The 22093-nt window shown below is 42.7% G+C and overlaps 1 protein-coding gene across 1 annotated transcript in view; it reads left to right on the forward strand.

The window, feature by feature from the left end:
• Positions 1-22093, forward strand: part of dnmt3bb.1 (DNA (cytosine-5-)-methyltransferase 3 beta, duplicate b.1) — an 89434-nt gene that overhangs the window by 43156 nt on the left and 24185 nt on the right. The window contains exons 6-17 of the mRNA XM_078419164.1: positions 4153-4320; positions 5388-5546; positions 7479-7586; positions 9147-9288; positions 9658-9783; positions 9872-9916; positions 11840-11919; positions 12656-12768; positions 14097-14280; positions 15940-16024; positions 17208-17353; positions 18169-18259. Of these exons, the coding sequence (XP_078275290.1) occupies positions 4153-4320; positions 5388-5546; positions 7479-7586; positions 9147-9288; positions 9658-9783; positions 9872-9916; positions 11840-11919; positions 12656-12768; positions 14097-14280; positions 15940-16024; positions 17208-17353; positions 18169-18259 (1447 nt within the window). The remainder of the gene's footprint in view (positions 1-4152; positions 4321-5387; positions 5547-7478; positions 7587-9146; positions 9289-9657; positions 9784-9871; positions 9917-11839; positions 11920-12655; positions 12769-14096; positions 14281-15939; positions 16025-17207; positions 17354-18168; positions 18260-22093) is intronic.

Below are 22093 nucleotides of genomic sequence, written 5' to 3' on the forward strand. Positions count from 1 at the left end.
TACATTCTTGACAGCCTGCAAGCATGGATCTTACTCGCCTTTGAAACCTGTTCTTGATTACTTTCAATGATGCCAAGAGGCATTTTGAAACTGAATGTATTTTTCCCTTTCAGGATAAAGGCAATTTCTCCTGGTAACGTTCCTGCAATGTTAGGGAAGGATATTATTGGAGGAATTTCAGCACAACTTTACAGAGTCAAGCTTCTTGTTACAAATCTATTGTTAGAAATACTGGTTTATAAATTAAAACTATTCATGGTGGGAATCTAGAATTTGCAGTCTACTCACAAGACAACACCTCTCTCCAAGCTTCGGAACATGGTAGATGGCCGTAGATGGTTTTGACGTGGCATACTAATATAATGAAATAAATTCAGTTATATTGGTTCTAGAGCAAAATAAATTATTTGAATTTTGTCACAAGAATTGTGATTTAAAAAACGATTTTCAACTAACTCACAAAATGCTGGAGTAACTCAGCAGGTCAGGCAGCATCTCAGGAGAGAAGGAATGGGTGACGTTTCGGGTCGAGACCCTTCTTCAGATCCGAAACGTCACCCATTCCTTCTCTCCTGAGATGCTGCCTGAACTGCTGAGTTACTCCAGCATTTTGTGTTCGATTTGTACCAGCATCTGCAGTTATATTCTTACACTATCTGTTCTTCAACTAACTGTGGTTTAGAGAATAGTGGCGGCATAGTGGCGTAACTGGTAATGCTGCTGCCTCCCAGCACCAGAGACCCGGGTTCGATCCTGACCTTAGGTGGCGTTTGTGTGGAGTTTTGGTTTTCTCAGGGTGCTCTGGTTTCCTCCCACATCCCAAAGACGTGCAGGTTTGTAGGTTAATTGCCCTCTGTAAATTGTTCCTAGTTTGTAGGGAGTGGATAAGAAAGTGTGATAACATAGAACTAGTGTGAACGAGTGATCAATGGTTGGCAGGGACTTGGCGGGCCGAAGGGCCTGTTTGCATGCTGTATCTCTCTATCAGTACTGATGTACACTATTGCCATTATAATCCACAGTGTCAAAATTAGAGAGCCTAGCAACGTTATTAGCAACACCACCTTGTATTCCAGAAGTAATGAATCCAGAGTGTCAGACAATCCTTTTTAGATAAATAAAAGTTTTTGAATTCATAGACGAGAATGGACAGAAGGAAGGTAAGATTTAATATTTCAAATTATAGTATTGTTGGAACAATTTGGTCTAAGAAGAATATTATTTAAGAGCCATCTAAGATCTGGAGCAAATGTGGTTTCATTTTTTGCCATTTGTCCCACATGTCTAAATAGCTGCTGACGTCAGATATTAATGACTGGAGCATTTTATTCTACAACCATGAAGAAATCTCTATGACATCAAATTAGTCTTCTACAAGTTCAAAGACAAGTGTAAAATAGACAATTGTAAAAGAGGGTTAAAGCTCGAATATACCATTGCTTGAAAGCTTATACCAGCTTCCTCCCTGCTTTCATCAGACTGTTATTGCTGTTATAAGTTCTTGATTAGTAAGGTCATCAAAGATTACGGGGAGAAGGAGGGAGAAAGGGAAAGGTAGAGCAGTTATAATCGAATGGCAGAACAGACTCGATGGTCCGAATGGGCTACTTCTGCTCCTATGTCTGGTCTTACGAACGCTATTAAATTATGGACTAAGTTGGGATCCTGATCTTCCAACCTACCCCATTGCAGACATTGATTTTTTTTTCTGTAACTGTAATATTACAATTCCTTAACACTATTTTCTGCTCTAGGATTTTGTTCAGTTCATTGCCTGATGTACTTGTGTCTGGCTTCAATAGACAATAGACAATAGGTGCAGGAGTAGGCCATTCAGCCCTTCGAGCCAGCACCGCCATTCAATGCGATCATGGCTGATCACTCTCAATCAGTACCCCGTTCCTGCCTTCTCCCCATACCCCCTCACTCCGCTATCCTTAAGAGCTCTATCCAGCTCTCTTGAAAGCATCCAACGAACTGGCCTCCACTGCCTTCTGAGGCAGAGAATTCCACACCTTCACCACTCTCTGACTGAAAAAGTTCTTCCTCATCTCCGTTCTAAATGGCCTACCCCTTATTCTTAAACTGTGGCCCCTTGTTCTGGACTCCCCCAACATTGGGAACATGTTTCCTGCCTCTAATGTATCCAATCCCCTAATTATCTTATATGTTTCAATAAGATCCCCCCTCATCCTTCTAAATTCCAGTGTATACAAGCCTAATTGCTCCAGCCTTTCAACATACGACAGTCCCGCCATTCCGGGAATTAACCTAGTGAACCTACGCTGCACGCCCTCAATAGCAAGAATATCCTTCCTCAAATTTGGAGACCAAAACTGCACACAGTACTCCAGGTGCGGTCTCACCAGGGCCCGGTACAACTGTAGAAGGACCTCTTTGCTCCTATACTCAACTCCTCTTGTTATGAAGGCTTTCTTCACTGCCTGTTGTACCTGCATGCTTCCTTTCAGTGACTGATGCACTAGGACACCCAGATCTCGTTGAACATCCCCTCTTCCTAACTTGACACCATTCAGATAATAATCTGCCTTTCTATTCTTACTTCCAAAGTGAATAACCTCACACTTATCTACATTAAACTGCATCTGCCATGTATCCGCCCACTCACACAACCTGTCCAAGTCACCCTGCAGCCTTATTGCATCTTCCTCACAATTCACACTACCCCCCAGCTTAGTATCATCTGCAAATTTGCTAATGGTACTTTTAATCCCTTCATCTAAGTCATTAATGTATGTCGTAAATAGCTGGGGTCCCACCACCGAACCTTGCGGTACCCCACTGGTCACAGCCTGCCATTCCGAAAGGGACCCATTTATCCCCACTCTTTGCTTTCTGCCTGTCAACCAATTTTCTATCCATGTCAGTACCCTACCCCCAATACCATGTGCTCTAAGCATCATGTACAGTATGATTTGATTTAATTGGATAGCATGCAAACAAAACCTTTAAACTGCATCTTGGTGGGCACAACGCTAATTAGCCAGTACTCATCCTAATGTACTGCTGGTTCCCACTTCAGGTGGGAAATTTACGGCTTGAAGTTTCATCAAGGACTATTAAAGGCTGCAAGAAGAAGCACGACAAATGTTCTCGTTTGGATTTGAACGTTTTATATATTGTATGAGTCATGTTTCAAGATTCTTCCTATGTTAGTATGCTTATACGTTGACCTGAATATAATAAACGGAATAGTATTTGCTATCTTTTGGAGTAAACTGGATATTCCATGAAGTGAGCAGTGTGTTATGGCGAACTTAACGAGTAGATGCTTCTCCTGTGCATCATTATAGAGGATAATTGGAGATACGCATGTCTGATTGATTCTTATAGGCCTCAGTCCTGTCTTGCTAGTGATCCAGTTCATTCATCGAAACTCTTTCAGTCAAATTGAAAAATAAATTTGTCGAATAATGATTTCTCTTGTGCAAGCTGGCGCATAATATCTGACTTGAATCATTAACTCTTAACCAAAGACATTGATCGCTAAAGTGCTGGAGTAACTCAGCGGGTCAGGCAGCATCTCTGGAGAACATGGATAAGTGGCGTTCTGGGTAAGGACCCTTCTTCAGACTCAAAGCGTCACCTATCCTTGTTCGCCAGAGATGCTGCCTGACCTGCTGAGTTACCTTGTGTCTATTTGTGTAAACAAGCATCTACAGGTCATTGTTTCTCCATTGGTCGTTGGCAAGCATTATTTTAGATTTTAGATTTTAGATTTAGAGATACAGCGCGGAAACAGGCCTTTCGGCCCACCGAGTCCGCGCCGCCCAGCGATCCCCGCACATTAACACTATCCTACACACACTACGGACAATTTTTACATTTACCCAGTCAATTAACCTACATACCTGCACGTCTTTGGAGTGTGGGAGGAAACCGAAGATCTCGGACAAAACCTACGCAGGTCACGGGGAGAACGTACAAACTCCTTACAGACGGCGCCCGTAGTTAGGATCGAACCTGAGTCTCCGGCGCTGCATTCGCTGTAAGGCAGCAACTCTACCGCTGCGCCACCGTGCCAGTATTCCAACAACTTGTAGCGTTGGTTATTCAGTAAACAAATTGTTATTCTAATGTGTAATTTGCTTATTTGTAATGTGCTTATTTGTTTCTTGATATTTGTTACAGTCTCAGAAGACGAGGGCATCTACCCCCAAGGCTTTAATCACCGAAAATTCCGTCATTGACCTCACTATGGATCCGCTGGATAGCAGTAAGAAACCTCCAGTTCCAGCAGAAGGCTTTGTCTGCGAAAATAGTATTGTGAAGAGTACAGATGGAATCCCTCAGTACCAGGTAACGTGTGTCAAGATGTAGAGATGACGTTTATATATTTATGCTGCTCCCACGATGACAGGGTGGTGAGGAACCTGTTGATGTCGGCTGCCTATTGGAGGCAGAACCTCCTATAAATCCCTTTGATGGTGACGAGCTCAGTACTTGTGATAGACCGGGCAGTGCATAAGTAATTTCTGTACCCCTAAACCAGACCTCTGGTCTGTTTAACGTCAGCAGAATAGGCTCCTGGTAAGCAAACAAAATGCAAGGTCGATGAAAAGTAGTTGGTATCATAAATTATTATTACGTATAGGAAAAAAACTGCAGATGCAGGTTAAACGCTGTGAACTGTTTATGTATGTGCTGTTATGTTTATGTGCCATTGTATGTTCGTTCTTAGTACCTGAACTGACGTACAGCACTTTGGTCAACATGGGTTGTTTTTAAATGTTCTATACAAATAAAATTTGACTTGACTTGGAAATCGAAAGTACACACGAAATGCTGGAGTAACTCAGCAGGTCAGGCGGCAACTCGGGAGAGAAGAAATGGGTGACGTTTCGGGGTCTTGACCCGAAACGTCGCCCATTCCTTCTCTCCTGAGATGCTGCCTGACCCGCTGAGTTACTCCAGCATTTTGTGTCTACCATAAAATGTTATTTATATTGATGGTTCCTTACACCGGTTCACTACAGGAGAAAATGCGTGGAAATACATCAGGAGGTGCAGATCCAGAGCCAGCAACATTATGGGGGACCCCTACCACCCCAGCAACGGACTGTTCCAGCTGCTACGGTCAGGCAAACGCCTCCACTGTCACGCTGTGAAAACAGAGAGGATGAGACGGAGTTTCTTCCCACAGGCCATCAGGACTGTTAACTCTCATATCACCAGGGACTAACTTAATTTACTGTATTCATTTATTTTTTATGTTAAATTTTTTTTTCTTTCTCTATTCTGTTTTGTAGTTTAGCACAATCCGCAGGTGTTGCCACTTTCATTTCACTGCACATCTTGTATATGTATGTGACAAATAAACTGACTTGACTTGATTTGTGATGAGTGTAAACATTTTTTGTCTTCAGGATGGCAAGGGTTACGGTATTGGGGAGTTGGTGTGGGGGAAGATAAAGGGGTTCTCGTGGTGGCCGGCCATCGTGGTGTCATGGCGCACACCCGGTCGGAGGCAAGCGGCGTCGGGGTTGCGATGGCTCCAGTGGTTCGGTGACGGCAAGTTCTCAGAGGTCAGTGAGCGACGGACGGCAGACAGATATGTGTAACGTTCTGCGACATCCTGGCAACCCTGCGGTTTTGTAAAATTTTCTGAGGATTAAAAGGTGGAACTTTAGATCTGATGGAGTCGTCAATAGACAATAGACAATAGGTGCAGGAGTAGGCCATTCGGCCCTTCGAGCCAGCAGCACCATTCAATGTGATCAAGGCCGATCATTCTTAATCAGTACCCCGTTCCTGCCTTTTCCCCATACCCACTGACTCCGCTATCCTTAAGAGCTCTATCTAGCTCTCTCTTGAATGCTTCAACGTACAAATACCTAATATAATGATGCTACCTACGTTTCCATGTGTGCTATCATTATATGGAACCTAACGCTACAGATAAACAGGTTAATGCCTGCACGAAGCTGTAAACACATGAATGAAATAGAGGTTATTTCACATAATACAAAGTTTTATGTACCACATGCAAAGTAATACTACGCACTAAATTTTTCCTACTGAATTTAGTACTGGCTCTAATTACTCGTTAATGCTAATTACCAAGTACTAATTTAGTACTAAAATATTAATTTAGTACTAATTTAGTACTTGGTACCAAGTCAATCTAACAGGTAAACCAAACGCCAGTGCTATCAGATGTGCAAATGATATATTTTTGTAAATGTGTCCCTGATTTCCCATGCATTGTGGTGTGCACACACACGAAAGCTAAAATCATATTCAATGATGTCAATGATGTGAAACAGAAGGTAATACACTCTTCAACATATTTAGAATTCATTTGTCACTGGCCATTGGCTAATCAGAAAGAAACAGGCCATAATTTGTAGGAAGGGATAGACTTCACCGAGCCAACTGCCAGGGAGCGAGAGATGATAAATTCTCCCGGACAATTCAAGAAACGTTCTTCTCTCCCTTCTGATGCCATTCAGCTTCTAATTGCAGACTGCCTTGGACCTAATATCCAATACACCTCTGCTGCAGAAGGCCTCTCAAATGCTGGTTAAAGCATCTATTCAGACACTACTGATTATTTGAACTTTTGCCACTTGCAGGTTATATTACATTTGTAATTGTCTGAACAGGGGACTAATTCTGGATGATCAGCTATTGTCATAATGAATAGTGGTGCTGGCTCGAAGGGCCGAATGGCCTACTTCTGCACCTACTTTCTATGTTTCTATTAAGAAGGGTCTCGACCCGATAACGTCACCCATTCCTTCTCTCCAGAGATGCTGCCTGTCCCGCTGAGTTACTCCAGCTTTTTGTGTCTACCTTCGATTTATCTCTCTTTATTCAAACGTATTTGCCTTTTCATCCTGTAAGTTGCAACCATTGTGTTGTCAAATGATTTTGATGCTGATCAGTTGGTAAAACCCTGTGGATTTTTTCCCATTGTTATTTAAATCATATTTTGTTACATCTACAGAAAAATGTGTAATGCAGAGGCTTAATCACTGGTAATGCAAAGAAACCTCTATTGTAACAGTTCATTCATTTCTAAAAGAAGTCCTTCACTGGATACACGAGTGCACCAAGTATAAATTAGACCACACAAGAATAAAAGTTTTAAATTATTTAGTTATTTTGTAGTTTTCAGATTGTTTAGGAAATGTACTTGATAATCCCAATGATATACTTGCATCTACAGGATTCGTTTTTTTTTGTAAAGAGTGAATTAATATGTAGGTAGCTGTTTTTAATTTGCATATGGAGTAATTTCTTGTAAGTCGGTATATTTAGTTGGATAGTTAGATAATATTTTGGCTTTGGGCTTGGTTTTTTAAATTGAGCGTTTATCCTGTCTCAAATACTTTGTGTTTTAATTGTAATGTACTAGTTGCAATAAGATAAAATAAAGCAGAACTGTCCTTAAAAACATGCAGTTTTCAGAATGCTTTGGATGATTAACATTTGTAATCTTTATTGTTTTCAAGGTTTCTGCTGACAAACTTATGCCTTTAACAGCTATTGGGCAATACTTCCACACCTCTGCATTTAACAAGCTGATTTCTTACAAAAGAGCTGTGTATCAGGCTTTGGAGGTAATACATTTTAAACAGTATTTAAAATGCTGATTTGTATTGAAGTCTTTCAGACTAATTCTTTTAAAATACCCTTTCTTTTTTCAATAATGGTTGGGTTGTTTTGTTAAATTAGTTTGGAGAGGCACTTTTCGATCAATGCTGGTTAGGGTATCATAAATCCCAAGATCCACATTGAAAAGAAATCCAAGTGCCTTGGGTCCAGTTTATTGTGAATGTTAAATTGGTCATGATAGCAGAAAATGCCTGAAATACTATGCAGGTCAGGCAGCATCTGTGGGAACAAACAAGTTAATGCTTCAGCCTTTTAAAGTTTAAACCTTAAACCTCACTAGTGTAGTAGTTGTTAATACTGCACTGTAGTCAGTCTGGAGGCTGCATTCTAACATAACCTATTCAGGTTTTTGTACAAATCATAGTTTTCAGCAATTCAGTCTGCATCATCTTATTTTAAGAGGACTCTCGTTCATCCTGCTGCTCAAATTCTATTGATGATACCATCACAATAAGTCCAGTATTTTGTTTCCACATTTCAGAAAGCAGAAGATCTATGAGGGTGAACATTGTCAAACTATGATGATTTATTTAGTAGACACATGGAACTTTAAGTGCTGGTTGCCAAACAAAAGTTTGTAAAGGAAGTTATTTTAGGAAGGAGATGAGGAGGAATTTCTTTAGTCAGAGGGTGATGAATCTGTGGAATTCTTTGCCACAGAAGGCTGTGGAAGCCAAGTTAGTGGATATTTTTAAAGCAGAGATAGGTAGATTCTTGATGAGTACAGGTGTCAGAGGTTATGGGGAGAAGGCAGGAGAATGGGGTTAGAAGGGAGAGATAGATCAGCCATGATTGAATGGCAGAGTAGACTTGATGGGCTGAATGGCCTAATTCTACTCGGCACGGTAGCGCAGCGGTAGAGTTGCTGCTTTACAGCGAATGCAGCGCCGGAGACTCAGGTTCGATCCTGACTACGGGTGCTGCACTGTAAGGAGTTTGTACGTTCTCCCCGTGACCTGCGTGGGTTTTCTCCGAGATCTTCGGTTTCCTCCCACACTCCAAAGACGTACAGGTATGTAGGTTAATTGGCTGGGTAAATGTAAAAATTGTCCCTAGTGGGTGTAGGATAGTGTTAATGTACGGGGATCACTGGGCGGCACGGACTTGGAGGGCCGAAAAGGCCTGTTTCCGGCTGTATATATATGATATGATATGATATGATACTCCTATCTCTTATGATATGATCATCTGAAAAGATACTAAGTGCTGGAGTTACTTAGAGTCTTTTTTTGTAAAACGGCATCTGCAGTTCCATGTGTCCACATTTTACTGCTCCACTGTAAAATCTCCTCAAAGTATGACTATTTTGAAGACGTTCTGCGCTCTCTGACGGGAGTTCTGTGAGACCCTTTCCCATCACTCCCCCTCTGTGATTCCTGCTGATGATCTCTTGCTCCCAGCCACGTTCTCCAGAGATGCTGCCTGACCTGCTGAGTGACTTCAGCACTTTATGTATTTTTGTAATGATTTATTTAATACGTAATGGAGGTCACCATCTGTTACAGATTGCCAGCAGCAGGTCTGGAATGCCATTCCCTTCCAATGACCGGGGCACTTTGGAGGAACAGATTAAGCCCATGCTAGACTGGGCATTTGGTGGTTTCCAACCGAAAGGTTACGAAGGAATTAAACCCAAACAAAACACAGGTACACGACTGTCGATGAAATCATATCACATAGCACTCTGCAGAAATGAATGAATATAATATATGTTGGCCACCAAGTTCATATTATTTCTATTCAAAGGCAATCCAACCGGGTCAATTGTTTTCACTTTAAGCTCTTATCAAGTTCCCTCAACATGTATTCCTGAACATTCAATATTTAATGATGAACAGAGAATGATAAACTTCGAGGTTGAGATTTTTGATTTGAAATTTATTTTGGATAATTGTGGTAAACGCACCAGATGCAAGGGGAGAGCTGCAGCAGATTTGACCTGTAGTTTGATTTTTGCGCGAGATTAATCGGCTCGAAGCTCCATCCGTTCACATTAACTCTTGCGTCATTTGACAGAGAGCGACAGTGCAGGGGGCACTCCAGTCGAGGTCTGTGTCCCCGAGTACTATCCCCCGACAAAGAAACAGAAGACAAGTTTTTGTAAAAGCAAAGAAGGAACTGAGGAGGATCACCGGGGAAGAGGTAATGATCGTCTTGCTGTCACCTCCCAGTCTAAAGAACGTATTATTAGTAATTAACTCCTAACAGACTTCTTTCTTCTTATTCGTAGAAAAAATCTTCTTTCAAGTTACGTCGAATAATAAAAGCATTGAAGGTAATGTTTCTCCTTTATTAACTTTCATCGTAAATGCAGCATTACAGCGGCTGGATTTAGTTCAACTTAGTTCAGGTTAATTCGATTCACAGTCATGTAGGACAGAAACACCCACCAACCATCAGAGACCCATTGACACTAAGATAGACACAAAATACATCAGACTGATCAGTCTAAAGAAGGGTCTCGACCCGAAACGTCACCCATTCCTTCTCTCTAGAGATGCTGCCTGTCCTGCTGAGTTACTCCAGCATTATCACTATCTTCCATTTAAACTAGCATCTGCAGTTGCTTCCTACACCCATTGACACTAACGCCATTTTATTGTCCCTGCATTCCTATCAATCCGCCCTAGATTCTACCGAGTAGTAATTTACAATAGCTAATTGTCCTACTAGTTTAAATCTGTGATTTTGTAGATTATTATTAGCATGTGAACTTCAACAAAATAGATGGCAGATATTTTATCCAAAGTGGTTCAAGCCCGAATCACACAACATGGAAACAGGCCATGCCACCCAACCAATACCCTTTGATTTATTCACAAAATGCTGGAGTAACTCAGCAGGTCAGGCAGCATCTCGGGAGAGAAGGAATGGGTGACGTTTCGGGTCGAGACTCTTCTTCAGACTGATGTCGGAGGTGGGACAAAAGTGAGAGAAGGAATGGGTGACGTTTCGGGTCGAGACCCTTCTTCAGACTGATGTCGGGGGTGGGACAAAAGGGGGGAAGGAATGGGTGACGTTTCGGGTCGAGACCCTTCTTCAGACTGATGTCGGGGGTGGGACAAAAGCGAGAGAAGGAATGGATGACGTTTCGGGTCGAGACCCTTCTTCAGACTGATGTCGGGGGTGGGACAACCAATACCCTTCTCTGATTTGGTTTGTTTTTGTACGACCTGGTTCAAAGTTTAGTTCAAAATTGTTCCTCTGACATACGAGGAAAGTTAATTATTTAATTTGGTTAATGCAAAATCTGGTGGTTGTAAATATCACATTGTAAATGGTAGAATTGTGGAAGCAAACACTCGGTGAAAAATCAAATTGGATGCAAATAAACAAATAGTTCTGTGTAGAAAGGAACTGCTGATGCTGGTTTAAACCAAAGATAGGCACAAAATGCTGGAGTAACTCAGCGGGACAGGCAGCATTTCTGGAGACAAATTGTACTATCTGGTCCTGTCAATTTTCCATCAGATGGATTGGGTTCAAATGGCCTCAAACAAGTGTAAATGGAATGCTCACATTCAATGGTTCGATGATACTTTAGTTGTCACCTGTACCGACCTGTTGAAGGATATTCTGCAGATGCTGAGAGTCACGATCCATTTTTAAAAGACCTTCATATGAATGGTTAATAAAGATCATTTGAGAATGGACAGCATCTCAGAGTATCCAGAGAATGCTTCTTAAATGACAATAAATTACAATGGAAGATCAAGATGGTGCCCAACCTGGGTGACTATTTGTGTGCTAGCCACAGAAGCAGATCCACAATCACATATTACAATCGCTCCACACTCATAAATACACTGTAAATGGCTCAATTGTATTGTGTAGGAAAGAACTGCAGATGCTGGTTTAAACCAAAGATAGACACAAAAAGCTGGAATAACTCAGCGGGACAGGCAGCATCTTTGGACAGAAGGAATGGGTGACGTTTCAAGTCGAGACCATTCTTTAAGGGTCTCGACCCGAAACATCACACAATCCTCTCCAGAGATGCTACCTGTCCCGCTGAGTTACTCCAGTTTTTTGTGTCTATCATCGGCTCAATTGTAATCATGTATTGTCTTTCCACTGACTGGATAGCACGCAACAAAAGCTTTTCACTGTACCTCGGTACACGTGACAATAAACTAAACCGTAAGTATGACTGCATTAGTGACATGTGATTCTAATACATATCCTTCCTTTTGATCAGAGTTTTGTCTTGCTTGTGGCAGCATTAGGATCGGCACTTTCCATCCACTGTTTGAAGGTGGTCTATGTACTATTTGCAAGGTGAGTCTGGGCACTTTCTGAAATTACACTGTTGTAATAAGCTACTGTTGGTGCAGAATAAAGCTGAGTGGTTATTATAATGCTTATTCCAGACAGGTGCATTGATCAGGAGTATCAAATCTTGCCTTCAATTTTCACCCAGCACCTTTCATAAATGCATAAGTCATGGGAGTAGAATTAGGCCATTCGGCCCATCGAGTCTAATTCACCATACAGTCATGGCAGATCTATCTATCCCTCTCAGCCCCATTTTCCTGCCTTCTTCCCCTGACCTCGTACAACCTTAGTGGGCGGCACGGTGGCGCAGCGGTAGAGTTGCTGCCTTTCCGCGCTTGCAGCGCCGGAGACCCGGGTTCGACCCTGACTATAGGTGCAGTCTGTACGGAGTTTGTACGTTCTTCCTGGGATTCTGGGCGCTCCGGTTTCCTCCCACACTCCAAAGACGTGCAGGTTTGTAGGTTAATTGGCTTCCGTAAAATTGTAAATTGTCCCTAATGTGTAGAATAATGTTAGTGTACGGCGTGATCGCTGGTCGGCACGGACTCGGTGGGCCGAAGGGCCTGTTTACGTGCCATATCTCTAAAGTCTTAAAGGTCTAAATCCACATTCTGTGAATATTTAAGCAATGATCGGTGTGAAACCTAACATTGACTCATTGAAATAATTGCCATTTTAGGGAGATTTTATCTGTGGGGTATGGTCCTTGGTGAGGTGATAATTTATTGGTGTGTTGCAGGATATCTACCTGGAGACTTCCTACATGTATGATGATGATGGCTACCAGTCCTATTGCACTGTGTGCTGTGGTGGGCGAGAGGTGTTGCTGTGTGGGAATGCAAACTGCTGCAGGTACGGCACTTGTATAAACTCTGAAAGCCTGGATTTTCCATTACTGGCAGTCTCACAAATTACCCTACACTAACTACTTTCTTGAAGAAAGCAATTTGGCAGTTCATTTAAGAGGCTTATAGATAGAGGGATTGAAGGGTATGGATCACGTGCAGGCCGAAGAGATTGGTGTCACGTAAAACTGAGGTGAATAGGAACTTTTTCACCCAGAGAGTTGTGAATTTGTGGTATTCTCTGCCACAGAGGGCAGTGGAGGCCAAATCACTGGATGAATTTGAGAGAGTTAGATGGAGCTCTAGGGGCTAGTGGAATCAAGGGATATGGGGAGAAGGCAGGCACAGGTTACTGATTGTGGATGATCAGGCATGATCACAATGAATGGCGGTGCTGGCTCGAAGGGCCGAATGGCCTCCTGCACCTATTTTTTATGTTTCTGTTTCTATGTATGGCACATACCTTGTGGGCCAAAGGGCCTGTTCCTGTGCTGTACTGGTCGATGTAGTAACATTAACAGTTACAGTAGGAAAATAACTGCAAGATGCTGATACAAAAAGAAGGGTCTCGACCTGAAACGTCACCCATTCCTGGAGTAACTCAGCAGGTCAGGCAGCATCTAGGAGAGGGGGAATGGGTGACGTTTCGGGTCGAGACCCTTCTTCAGACTTTTACAGTTACAGTAAATCATTTGTGTTGCCTTTGGAATTTGGAATGTAATTATGTTTCCTGTTCAATACTTTATCAAAAATAGCGGTATGAACCAGAGAAATGTGACATTGTTTTACAAATTTATACTGCACTTTATACCCGGCTATGAAAGTGGATGAATCAATTCTTGCCCAATGTCCCCCAAAAAATCCTATCCATGGGTTTCTCTAATCGTTGTATTTATTGATGTATTTATCATTACGGTATGTACATTGCATACTCTGTGAACCACATGTGAGCAAGGAATTACATTGCACCCTGGTGTATATGACAACAAATTCATCTGAATCTGAATTTCAATAGCAGGTGAACAAATCTGAATCTGAATAGCATTCTCAGGTGAACAAATTTACCAAACGTTTTTTGGAAGTTTGTGTTCATCCCTACTTAAATTACTTCTTCAAGAATGTTACATGATTTCACTGGCCATCTCTCATCCTTTACAATCCATTCTCCATTTCTGTCCCAAGAGAGAGTTAGATTTAGCTCTTAGGTCTAATGGAATCAAGGGATATGGGGAGAAAGCGGGAACGGGGTACTGATTGTGGATGATCATATTGAATTGCGGTGCTGGCTCGAAGGGCTGAATGGCCTGCTCCTCAACCTATTTTCTATGTTCCCAGGTGCTTTTGTGTGGACTGCATAGATATTTTGGTGGGTCCGGGTGCATCTGAAGAAGCTAAGGTCCAGGACCCGTGGCGATGTTACATGTGCCTGCCGCACGAAAACTACGGAGTGCTGAGGAGACGCGGAGACTGGACCATGAAACTCCAAGAGTTTTTTGCTAGCGACAATGGGCAGGAATATGTAAGTTGTACGGTTTCCCCCAGGCAAGAGAAGAGTCAAGTCAAGTCAAGTCAATTTATTTGTATAGCACATTTAAAAACAACCCACGTTGACCAAAGTGCTGCACATCTGACTAGGAAAAAAAAAAGAAACATACAGTGGCAGGCAGCCAAACACAACGGCGCGGCCATCTTGAACAAAATGTTAATTCAATCACCCACAGTCCAACAATAAAAGCACTAAACAGGCACCCAAAATTACCCAACCCCAAAAACCCCCCAAAACACAGTCCAACAATAAAAGCATTAAATAGGCATTCAAATCACACACCCCAAAAACCCCCAAAAACACAGTCCAACAATAAAAGCATCAAACAGGCACTCAAACCACCCAACCCCAAAAACACACAAAAAAAAGAAACATCCATCAAAGAAACATCCATCACAGTGAGTCTCCTCCAGTCCTCTCTCTCCTCACTGAAGGCCACAATGTCTTTCCCTTCTCCCGCTGTCCTCGCCCGCAGTCAGGTTGTTGTGGTTGCAGGCCGCAACGGACGGTCCACAGCGGGCCAAGCCCAAGGCGCGTCGCGTCGCAGCCGCTCCCGCAGCCTCCAAAGACGGCCGGCTCCGCTGATGATAAGTCCGATCCGGGGCGGGCGAACACGCTGTCCCTGTCGCTGCCGCTGTTGTTGCACGTCGGGGCGGTCGTGGCTCCCGACATTGAAGCCCCCGCCCAGCAGAGAAATATCCCGCGGCCATCCTAGGCCGCGCCGGACGGTGAAATGTCCTCGACCCAAGCCCCGCGATCCGGGGCGGGCGAACACGCTGCCGCTGCCGGAGCTCCCGATGTCGGCATCCACGTGGCCCGAACCTAAGGCGAGTCGCAGCCGCTCCCGCAGCCTCCGAAGACGGCCGGCTCCGGTGGTGGTAAGTCCGATCCGCGGGCTCTGCGAACCAGAGCCCTGGAGGCCGACAGCTCCAGGAGTTGGGCCGATGGTAGGCCGCAGCAGGAACGGAGACACGGCCCAGAAAACAAAGGTCGGGTCTCCGTTCTGAAGGGACACATATTTACAGTGTTAGTTTCCCCCTCCCCCCCACATACACACACAGTACACAAACACAAAAACACCACATCACAACTACAATTAAGACAAAAAAACCAACAAAAACACAAAGACAAATGGACCGCAGGTGAGCGGCAGCTGCTAGGGCAGTGCCGCCATTTTGGTGACTTTTGGTGAAGAGTCAGCAAAGAGTTTTAGGGCGGCACGGTGGCGCAGCGGTAGAGTTGCTGCCTCACAGCACTTGCAGCGCCGGAGACCCAGGTTCCATCCTGGCTACGGGTGCTGTACTGTACGGAGTTTGTACGTTCTCCCTGTGACCTGCGTGGGTTTTCTCCAAGATCTTCGGTTTCCTCCCACACTCCAAAGACGTACAGGTTTGTAGGTTAATTGGCTTGATAAATGTTTAAAAGAATTGTCCCCAGTGTGTGTAGGATAGAGTTAATGTGCGGGGATCACTGGTTGGCACAGACCCGGTGGGCCGAAGGGCCAGTTTCTGCGCTGTATCTCTAAACTATACTAAACTAAATCCAATTTTTACGTGCAACATTGCAACATGTTATAAACCTTATCTGTGTACAAATAACTACAAATTACTGCTCTCAATTTTTTTATTCCAGGATCCACCTAAAATTTACCCAGCCGTACCTGCTGAGAATAGAAAGCCAATCAAAGTTCTGTCGCTGTTTGATGGGATCGCAACAGGTAAATATCATATTGCAGTCTGGAGAATCAAAATGCATATTAGTGATTATATCACCTAATTTCATAATTACACAGTTTGCAAATTATTTATGAACGAACATGTGCTCAAAGACTTTCCCAATCGGTAGGTGTAAAGATTGCAAAAACCATGCAAAGACATGCATGGAGGTTTTAAACCAATCCACATAATCCCAAGTGATTTTTGTTAAAACTATGGAATTAGAACACATAGTTTCCACCACAAAAGAAGACCCCAGCTGAACGTTAACTGAACAACCTCACCAACCGTTAGTTGAATCCATGCAAGTAATTGTTAAATTGGCATTACAAGCATGAAGCACAAAATGAAGTTGTGAGCCAATTGACTATTGTTTAGAGATACAGTGCGGAAACAAGCCCTTGGCCCACCAGGTCCGCGCCGACCAGCGATCCCCGTTTGTATTAACACTATCCTACACCCACTAAGGACAATTTTTACATTTACCAAGCCAATTAACCTACATACCTGCATGTCTTTGGAGTGTGGGAGGAAACGGAAGATCCACGTAGGTCATGGGGAGAACGTACAAACTCTTTACAGACAGCACCCATAGTCGGGATGGAACCCGGGTCTCCGGCGCTGCATTCGCTGTAAGGCAGCAACTCTACTACTGCGCCACCGTGGTGCTCTGATGTATGATTGAGATACTTTAGTGTAAAATTGTTAGGTTATTCATTCATTTCTACTCTCAACTATTCTTTTCATTGACCAACATATGGGACAAGCAATGTATATCGAAGATAGACACAAAATGCTGGAGTAACTTAGCGGGACAGGCAGTCACCGGAGAGAAAGATTGGGTGAAGTTGTGGGTCGAGACCCTTCTTCAGAAGAAGGTAGAGCTGGAGGGTCAACCCGAAACATCACCCATTCCTTCTCTCCCGAGATGCTGCGTGACCCGCTGAGTTACTCCAGCATTGTGTGCCTACCAGTGCTTTATTGCGATGGTATGCACTGTTACGGTATATACCTGGACCTCCAAAAAGTAAAAAACTACTTTGTTTTACAGCATCCAAGAGCACTGCATGAACAATTATATGCCATTAAGCACCTTTGTGCATTGGCTTTAATCATTGTTTGTGTTTGCATTCTTATTTTCAGTGCCTAACAGCAACTTTTCGATGTTACTTTTGTTCCCCCCAGGAAATTTAGTTTTAAGGGATTTGGGATTTAAAGTTGAGAGATATGTTGCCTCTGAAATATGTGAAGACTCGATTGCAGTGGGAACAGTCCGGCATGAAGGAAGAATCACCTACGTGCACGACATCAGGAACATCAGCCGGCAGAACGTAAGAGAAACTGATTAATATCGCAACACCAAGGGATGGAACTACAGAGCCAGCACGGCTGCAGTTGTAAAGACTATCTCTCTTGGAATGTCAATTGGCTATTTCTGCCCAATTATTATGGACAATTCTGTAGCTGGAAAGAGGGTAAATGATCACAACATCAGTTCATAAGTGATAGGAGCAGAATTAGGCCATTTGGCCCATCAAGCCTACTCCGCTGTTCAATCATGGCTGATCTATCTCTCCCTCCTAACCCCATTCTCAATACATGATTACAATCTAGCCATTTACAGTGTATAGATACATGATAAAGGGAATAACGTTTAGTGCAAGGTAAAGCCAGTCAAGTCCGATCCAGGTGTCAGTTTATTATTTGTACGTGTACAGAGGTACAGTGAAAAACTTTGTTTGCGTGCCATCCTGTCAAATCAAACGACATATGCGCAGATCAAGTCAGAGCCACGTGCAAGAGACAGCGCAAAGAGTATCGTGTTAGAGCATTATAGTGTCACAATGTCCAATGAGGTCGGCAATGAGGTAGGTTGGAAGATCGGGACTATGCCTTAGCGACTGACTAGTCTGATAACAGTGGGGAAGAAGCTGTTCCTGAATCTGGCGGGACGTGCGTTTAAGATTTTGTATCTTCTGCTTGACAGGAGAGGGGAGAGGAGGGACTGGGGTGGAAGATGTTGTGTGTACAGTACGGGTGGTGCATCACACAAGATGATGAGAAGAGGCCCAGCTACTTATTTTCAAAGAACAAAGTTAGAGTTTGATGGGCATCTTACATGGAATCGACTATGTTTTTATTTCAGATTCATGAGTGGGGTCCGTTTGATCTGGTGATTGGAGGCAGCCCATGTAACGATCTTTCTATTGTGAACCCTGCAAGAAAGGGTTTATATGGTAAGAATAATCTTTTCAAGGTCAAACCAACAAGTATGTCTCTTCAGTTTCTAACTTTCTAAACTTTTTTCCGACTTTGTGCCTTCAAACAAATATTAATCCGATTAACTTGCTTGTCACAAGAGTCTGGATGATTTATTCCACGTCATAGACTGATGTCTAGTTGGCCCCCAATTGGTCCTGGGCATATTAGGCATTAATATTATAACTTTCATCTTGGTCCTTTACATACTAAGCATGAATCTAAGTGAACAGAAGCGTGTGAATTCAGACGTCATTCTTAAGTTCCAGTATTCTGATTGTAATCTTTTCCAGGTGATTTTCACTTCATCTTTTCTCCAGTTACTTCCTTTCGACATGACTATGCCTCTGCAATTAACTGGGAGAAAGATCATAAAACAAGGGACCAGCATTAGGCCATTCGGCCCATCGGGTCTGCTCTGCCATTTGATCTTGACTGATCTATTGTTACCTGTCAACTGTATTTCCCTGCCTCTCCCCTTCTCTATTCATCGATGTTCTGAATATTGTCCCACTGAACTTTACACAAGACACCTTATGCTTTGTTCCCCGGACATTATATTAACTGGCTCCACTACTTATCTTTAATCAGGGATCCATTTCTTACGGGTGCTACTAATTTATTTAGTGTAGCTCATTGAATTACTGCAGGAAATAGATCATCTGAAACTGCACTCTGTAAATGTGCCTTAAAGAGCAATGTTGGAAAAATATCTTGCATTTTATTCAAAATAACAATGCTTATATTACATATGAAGTATTCTCAACTTAAAGAAACAAAATATTGTATGTTCATTTAGAGTGAGACAGCCTTCTATATTGTACGCTGTAGTTACAAAGAGATTTATTAACTTCAGCGAATTTTAGTTTTGTTTATTTGATTATTATGTGACTGTGTGTGTACAGTGTAGTGTTTTTAATGTACAAGTAAGTGGCATGATGTAGTAATGTGGCTGAGAGAGACGCTAAGTGCTGGAGTGACTCAGTAGTTATTCCAACACTTTGTGTCTTTTTTGCAAGCCAGCATCTGCAGTTCCTTGTATCTCCAATCTGACAGAGAGAACTGGCTTGCATGATTGATACAGAGCATATTTGAGTTCATGTTAAATGAATTATTTTGCTGCATTCCTGGCCACATTGTAATGTCTTTCGGATAGTTCAGCCATGCTGTAATCTTGTCTCCTAAGCTAAAAATATGAGAGGGCTTATTTTAGCCGGGCCCAAAATTTCCAACAGGGCTCAGAAAAAGTGGCAACCATCTCTGATTCGTTGTCAGATTTAAGACTCTACTGGCAGCATGGCTTTGGAAATAGGAACAAGAATTCCTATTCAAATAGTTTCCAATACCACGCAGGGCCTCAAAGTTGTACAATGCTTATAGAAACATGGAAAATTCGGCCCTTCAAGGCATCACCGCCATTCAATATGAAGATGGCTGATCATCCACAATCAGTACCCCGTTCCTGCTTTTCCCCCATATCCCTTGATTCCGTTGGCCCTAAGAGCTAAATCTAACTCTCTCTTGAAAACTCCTCAAGTGTGGACGGGTTAATCTTCAAACATTGTTTGTATGATAAGCTTTAAGAAAACAAGACCCTGTCAATGTCTGTTGAATGAATTTGATGCCTAAAAACGAAACCAAAATGAAGTATGGTTTTTGCTGTGGATAGACACAAAATGCTGGAGTAACTCAGCGGGACAGGCAGCATCTCTGGAGAGAAGGAATGGGTGATGTTTCGGGTCGAGACCCTTCTTCAGACTGATATCAGGGGGAAGGCTTTTGTTATATTTTTTCTTCAATTTCCTGCTCCCTTCCCGTTGTTTTAATAATTAAAATGATGTTTTTCACCCATGGTTATAAATCGGAGAACGCCCATATACCATGGAGTTGCATTCATCATATCTATTAACCTCAAGATTGTCTACTAAGATACATCGCTGCTAGACCACATCCCAACTGCCTGTGCTCCAAAGAATAGTCCTGTATTGTCAACATAGTCTTTTAGTTTAGTTTAGAGAAACAGCGCGGAAACAGATCCTTGGGCCCACCGAGTCTGCGCCGACCAGCGATCCCCCCACACTATCCTACACCCACGAGGGACAATTTACAATTATAGAGAGCCAATTAACCTACAAACCTGTTCATCTTTTGAGTGTGGGAGGAAACCGGAGATCCCGGAGAAAACCCACGCGGGCCAAACTCCGTATGGACAGCACCCACAGTCTGGATTGAACCTGGTCCCTGGCACTGTGGGGCAGCAGCTCTACAGCTGCGCCACCGTGCCACCTCCGTTTATCATTGTAAAAGAAATACAAGTCAGTTTGTCAAGGTAGTGTTCAGAGGTTGTTTTTTCAATCATTATCAGTTTAGAGAAGTGTATGCACCTGTATATACACTCTGTGTATACACCCAGTATATACACCCTGTATATGCACCTTGCATATACACCCAGTATATACACCCTGTGTATACACCCTGTGTATACACCCTGTGTATACACCCTGTGTATATACCCTGTCTATATACACCCTGGAGGTGGATTGCCACTGCCACCATCAGGCACCTAGCTGTACTCCAGGCCACAGAATCTTTTAAATAGTATTTATCTCAATTAAATTATATATATTTAAAATATATAATAGTTTCACATAATGAAAATTGTAAAGTGTTTGGGAGATAGGATATTTTATATGAGTAGGATTTGGAATTAGAGGAGCAAATATGTAGGCAGATCGCAGGTAACTGTAGGAATAATCGAGCTGAAATGATAGGGAGACAAGGAACTGCAGGTGCTGGAATCCAGAACAAGACCCAAAGTGCTGGAGGAACTCAGCGGGTCAGGCAGCATCTGTAGAGGTAATGGGTTGGGACTTTTCTTGAAATGACAGGTGAGTTTGACTTCCCTGTGAAAGTAAACAAAAAGCAGGCACTAAAAATCTAAAAGAAAATCAGACAATGTTGAAAATACTCACGGATCAGGCAGTATCTATGGAGTGAGAAATCCAGTAAACCTTTCAGCTCAGTGACCTTCTGGGCATGTATTTCCAGCATTTTCGGTTTTCAATTCGTACATGGTAAGTTGTTTTTTAAATTGAGAGGAGGTAAATGGTGGTGATATCCTGGGAGCACAGCAACTATTAAAATAATTCTTTTGTAGTGGCCTGGATACAGTTAGAATAAGTCTGGTAGCCAGGCAGGTTTCACGGGATCTTTAAGGCCGATAATCCACAGTATCTTTTTCAATCATTATCAGTTTAGAGAAGTGTATGTACCTGTATATACACTCTGTGTATACACCCAGTACACTAGTGTGTGTAGGATAGTGTTAATGTGCGGGGATCGCTGGGCGGCGCGGACTCGGTGGGCTGAAGGGCCTGTTTCCGCGCTGTATCTTTAAATCTAAAAAATCTATTAAAAAGAAAATACACAGAAGGAATGAAGGATAAAACCCCTTAGGGGAAACCCCGCAGCCTCGGGCAGTCCCTCGTCCCTGTCCATCTAGTGCAGAGGGGGAAGACCCAAGGAGTAGCCTCATACCCAGGGAAAAATGTCAACATTTGTGTTACACAAAGTTTCAATGTGTGATAAAGGTTGAGGAGGTATATTTCAAGGCAAGAGTCCAGCGTGTTTAATTGTCATGTTTACTGATATGGAACAATGACATTCTGGCTTGCAGCAGGTTAACGGGTCTCATAGATAACATAGTGAAACAAACAAAAAAAGTTCATTGAATAAAATCCCAAATATTATTGCAAAACATAACAAAAACGCTAAGTTCCTAGCGCAACCAAGATTGTTCATAGTTCGAAGTT

This window comes from Rhinoraja longicauda, chromosome 22, assembly GCF_053455715.1.
Source record: "Rhinoraja longicauda isolate Sanriku21f chromosome 22, sRhiLon1.1, whole genome shotgun sequence".
Lineage (NCBI taxonomy): Eukaryota > Metazoa > Chordata > Chondrichthyes > Rajiformes > Arhynchobatidae > Rhinoraja > Rhinoraja longicauda.